At 34.3% G+C, this 5,029-nt stretch overlaps 1 protein-coding gene across 1 annotated transcript; it reads left to right on the top strand.

The window, feature by feature from the left end:
• On the top strand, positions 1–4,183 carry LOC139890674 (uncharacterized). The gene is made up of 7 exons (XM_071873579.1): positions 1–331; positions 489–550; positions 1,560–1,597; positions 1,955–2,583; positions 3,033–3,122; positions 3,237–3,298; positions 3,958–4,183. The coding sequence occupies exons 1-7, from the start codon at positions 65–67 to the stop codon at positions 4,061–4,063; spliced, it is 1,254 nt and encodes a 417-aa protein (XP_071729680.1). The 5' UTR covers positions 1–64; the 3' UTR covers positions 4,064–4,183.
• Positions 4,184–5,029: the final 846 nt, after the last annotated feature.

The following is a 5,029-nucleotide window of genomic DNA, read 5'->3' as shown; positions in this document are numbered from 1 at the left end:
CCCTAATTTGCAGCAACTATAAACTCTGTTTCAACAGCTGCTGCAAAAATAGCCGTTGATTGTCATGTTACAATTTGACACCAACAAAAACTGCAGTAATACTCTCATCAACTCATCGTCTAAAACCCTACTTGCATTCAAGCCTCGTCAAGTTCTCCTTAATACAAAATCAACAATGGCTGCTTCTGCTTCAAAGGATGAAAACAGCACCAAAATTACACCTTTAACACCTGAATTGAAACTAAATCTTCATGAATCTATACTCCATTACCTCAATCGCAACGGATTTAATAAAAGCCATAAACGTTTTCAGTCAGAAGCTCAAATTCAGGTCCCTATCTTCTTCCCTCATATAATTTTAATTAAAGTAATGTTTATAACATTATACGTCTGTGCCTGTGTGTGTATATGTATAATGTTGTACCATTTGAACAACATCAGCATTAAATTTAGGACTCTTGATGATTGTACTGTTTATCTGATTATAGAGTGATAGATGGAAGAATTCTTCAATTCATTTGGAAGACATATTCTGCAAATATGATGCCTGGTAAGATGCTAAGACGAATTCATGTTTTATACTTAAAGCTGTTATGATTATAGGGAAAATGTAACTAGTGTCGCCCTATGGCAATCTCAACCCATTTACCTAGAAATAGGCTATATTTGATCTCGGATAGGTTAAATGGGTAACATAAATTTTTTTATTAAAATCAAACAGGTCAAGGGGATCGAAAGTGACTTGAAGTGTAGATTGGTACATCATTAAGTCCATAAAGTCCATTAATTCCTAAACAAACGGGTCAAGGGGGTCTTAAATTGGTCTATCACTTAATCCTAAGCAGTTAAATTGGTACATTAACAATATGATTTTTATTTAAAATGTTTATATATAAATCGATAAAATAAAAGGACTACATGTTTGTAAGCCAACCTAAACCATATTCAATCAACCGTTCTTACACAAGCGTGTTTTGACCCTTCACCTGACATGTACGTCTTCCCACCTCTATATTCAGGATCCAAAACTTCTTGACAGCAGGTCGATTAAAATGTATATAGTTACTTTCATACATATTGAATTGAACACTGAGCCTGGTATTTCTTTGACGGGGCCTTTTTCTGATGATTATGGATGATACGATAATATAGTTAATTATTTGTATATTAAGTACATGGGGTGATGTTTAAAAGAAGTTTAGTAAGAGGTTTACAAGCAACTCATCTTTAGATATATAGTAGCTATGGTTACAAAAACTGCAATTACAAATATGATCAACAACCAATATTCGAGGCTGTAAACACATGGGTATATGTTTGGCATCTTTCTGAGCATTTGGCTTTCTTCCTTTTAGCCGAATCTTCCAGTTTTACAAGTTATCATTCTATATAATACAAGTTTAAGCTTCGTGGATGAGTTGAATATTCATATGTAGAAACCATCATGTGGCCACGTCCTTTATATCATGTGACTTGCCATTTTCTATTTTCCATCTTGTCAAAAGTAGTTAAAATTTATACTATCTCAGCTAGAGCTTTTGTTTTTATGTAATCTGCAGCGATGCTCATAGTACCAAGGACACTGAGAAGAAACCAGGTAATTTAGTCAAAACGAGTAAAGGTATCTGGGGAGTTGTAAGCTGTGTGGGTGGGTAAGGGGTCAGCATGAAACGGGGTCAGAACGAGTAAAGGCTTAGTTTTGATTGGGTCGGGTCAACACACACACACACACACACACATTTTTTTTATCTTAATCATAGAGTTTCATAAGTAGTCAATGTACTAACGAATAATATAATATCACAATTATATATTAGAACAAATATCATTTAACCAAATCGAGAAAATATATAAACCAAATAAATAACCCATCTTTCCATCATTGGGTAATAATTGTCACCTATTATACTGCTCTATATGTAACATTGCTCATGTACTGATGTTTTTGTTGCAGTGTTAGGAGTTGATAAGCCTTTCGAAAAAGATAATGTATGTCATGAGGAATCTGCTGTCAAGAAAAAGACGAAAAGAGGTACCGTTCAGAGTAATAATGGTGCTACCATAGATCAATCAGAAGTAGTTGATGAAAAGGTGGTGAAATTTGATAAAGAGATTGCCTATGAAGTAGTAACAAAATCAAAAAAGAAGAAAACCAAATATGATTTAGAGCCATCTGCTACTACTGAAATAGAATCAGTAAAAGAAAATCCAAAAAAAGAGAAAAAAATAAAGAAAAATAGGTCTAGCTCTGATTCTGCTGTCAAATTTGAGGAAGTAAACACAGTGGAAACAGATACCAAAGATGAACCTATTTCCAAAAAAGAAAAAACAAGTTCTAAGAAAAGAAAGAGATCGTTGTCAGATGACAGAGAAAATGATAATGGGTGTCTATCTACTGAGAAGACAACTATTGAAGAACTTAAGCCTCAAAAGACCGAAACTTTTGAAGAAGGTAAGACCAAAAAGGAAGAAACATCTAACGAGAAACATGACGGGCACGCAAATGGGAAACCCGATATAAATGGAGGGGAGAAACACGTTGCTAAGAAATCCACAAAAAAACAACGTACTGTTACAGACGAGGTATAATGATTTCTCTTGATTTTTAATTTTTCAAAATACAGATGAAAAATAATAGGTGGGTCGTGTAGTCAAAGGTTTAGCCCAAGACAATTTTTTGTTTTTTGCTGGTCGAAACTGGCGGGGGATGTGTTGACTCCTCCCCTAACACATCGGGACACTTTTAGACGTAAAACTTTACTTGTTTTAGTATAATCTTTTAGCGTGTAAGATATGATTACGTATAATGTATATTCCAATAGTATTTAAGTTGGTGATTATGAACCTTGAGGTATCAATGTTTTATGCACTGGAAATACCATTGGGGTGTGCTTATCTCTTTTATATTCAACATACGTGTTCTTCGCTTGTTGCTTTTACTTTGCCATGCAGATGTTTTTGTCGAAAGCAACAATATGTTTTAGATTTTATATTAAAAAGCTTCTGTTTTTATAGATTAGTATTTTTTGCAGCCGAAGACGGTTAATGCATTTCAAAGGGTGAAAATTGATCAAGTGGAATTTGCTCACGAGAAACTGCAAGATAATTCGTATTGGGCAAAGGTGATAACTACTACTCTATTATGCATAGACTTTCGTCACTCAATGTTTTTAGACTTTTAGGTATAAGAGTCACGACTTTTATGCACTACCAACTATTCTATATGGATACTACAGGATGGTGCAGATATCGGTTATGGTGCCAAGGCCCAAGAAGTTCTAGGTCAAGTGAGAGGGAGGTACATTCAGTTTCTTCATACTGTAGCTCCTACTTCAAACATTAAACTGATAAAACGGGAGTTGGATAACTGATCAGAATGAGTAAAGATTATGTGTGGCAGTGTAAATAAGTTGTAATCTGAATGGATTATTTGGGGGACTTTTTAAAATGCTGAGCATTTGAACTGGAGGTGACAAAATGGATGGGTTGGGTGGTTGGGCGGGCTGGCTAACATGTATATTCTCTTTACTGGTTCAGTTCTTGAGCCAAAGCACTTTTGCCTAACTTAAAAAATTAGTAAAAAGTACTGTAATTGTTATGGTAATTATGATTGGAAATAATTACGGAGTATGTTATTACAATTGTACAATTGTAATCTACTCTTGAATAAAAGGTCAAGTAGTAGGCTATGCGCATTATACATACACTTTGGGTGAGTTTTGTGCTTTGACCCATATGACACAACAAGAACTCTACCCGATACCATTAAATGGTGTGGTATGGGGAGGTAGGATGTAGAAAGTAATCCCCTTTACACAAAGGTAAAAAATTGCTTCTAGTTAATCGGTGAAAGGGCATTGTTCCATTTGAAGGAATCCGCCTAACGGGTCATAGTTTCAAAATGTTTTTCGAGATCAACCATTTCGATTAGGTAATTAAAAACTTTCCAACGTACAGGGACTTTCGGCATGAGAAGACAAAGAAGAAGCGAGGAAGCTATAGAGGTGGTCTAATTGATCTACAATCGCACTCTATAAAGTTCAACTATTCAGAAGAAGAGTGATTCTTGATTTATGTTTATACTCATTTGCTTGCCTTTTTATGGGTCATTTTTACAACCCAAATGACATGAAACCGATTTCAATGCTCTCAAAATGCTTGCCATATTTTGCATTAATTTCATTTACAGGTTCATAAAAAAATCTCTCGCCTTTATTATACGATGTCACCAAATTTTGTGTATTTCACATTTTTTTCTTATAGATGTGTGTGACCACTTTAGCTCTAAAGGAGCAAAGGGATGGTATGCGCGTTGTTGGGAAAATGATTTCGCTCTATACGTTAAACATTGTTCTAATAATAGAGTGTGGCGAGAAATCATTTGTAGCAATAAACAATTAAGTTATATACTTGTATAACTATTTTGGTAGTTTATGGTTCAATATGCATATCGAGAATTAAAACAAATAATTTTTCAAATGAAAAATAATAATAAAAAAAATATTCTTCCAAAGTAAAAAAGAAAAATTTGAAAAAATTCGATTATTTTGGCGGGAAGGTATGTATCCTTATCATCTTTATCGTACTTTAACGGTCAATGTTTTTTTTTAGAACTAGTATTGAAGGATTGGTTTCTGACATCAAACAGGTCCCGGATCTGGGAGATTCGGGATGGGTACGTGGCACGTGTGACGAAGCATACCGGTTTCGTAGTTCCGGGACTCTGAAAAGATTCCTTCTGCATAGGGGGTGCCATATGTGGGTGTTTCGGGACCCTTTAACCTAATTATTCAAATCATAATTATTAAAGCTGGTAGCTAATGTAAAGAAGTTGGTTCAGAATCTTTTTTTTTCTTTTCTGTTTTTTTAATATTATTTCTGAATACGGTTCTACTAAATTTGTGACTAATAATTCTGTTTTTTATTTGGAGCAATATCTTTAGAACAATTTAAAATCATGGCTCTAGATAATCTAATTTTTGTTCATCTATTTTGAGGCGATGATGTTATATTTCACAATGGATGTCTT

The sequence above is a fragment of the Rutidosis leptorrhynchoides genome, chromosome 2 (genome assembly GCF_046630445.1).
Source record: "Rutidosis leptorrhynchoides isolate AG116_Rl617_1_P2 chromosome 2, CSIRO_AGI_Rlap_v1, whole genome shotgun sequence".
NCBI classification, from domain to species: Eukaryota; Viridiplantae; Streptophyta; class Magnoliopsida; order Asterales; family Asteraceae; genus Rutidosis; species Rutidosis leptorrhynchoides.
The sequence above is the reverse complement of the archived record's forward strand: the minus strand, read 5'-3'. Positions and strand labels throughout refer to the sequence as shown.

Coding starts and splice junctions, on each gene's coding strand:
- LOC139890674 (XM_071873579.1), top strand. CDS start 65: ATGTTACAATTTGACACCAACAAAAACTGCAGTAATACTCTCATCAAC. Junction 2,584..3,032: donor AACGTACTGTTACAGACGAG/GTATAATGATTT, acceptor TATTTTTTGCAG/CCGAAGACGGTTAATGCATT. Junction 3,123..3,236: donor ATAATTCGTATTGGGCAAAG/GTGATAACTACT, acceptor TGGATACTACAG/GATGGTGCAGATATCGGTTA.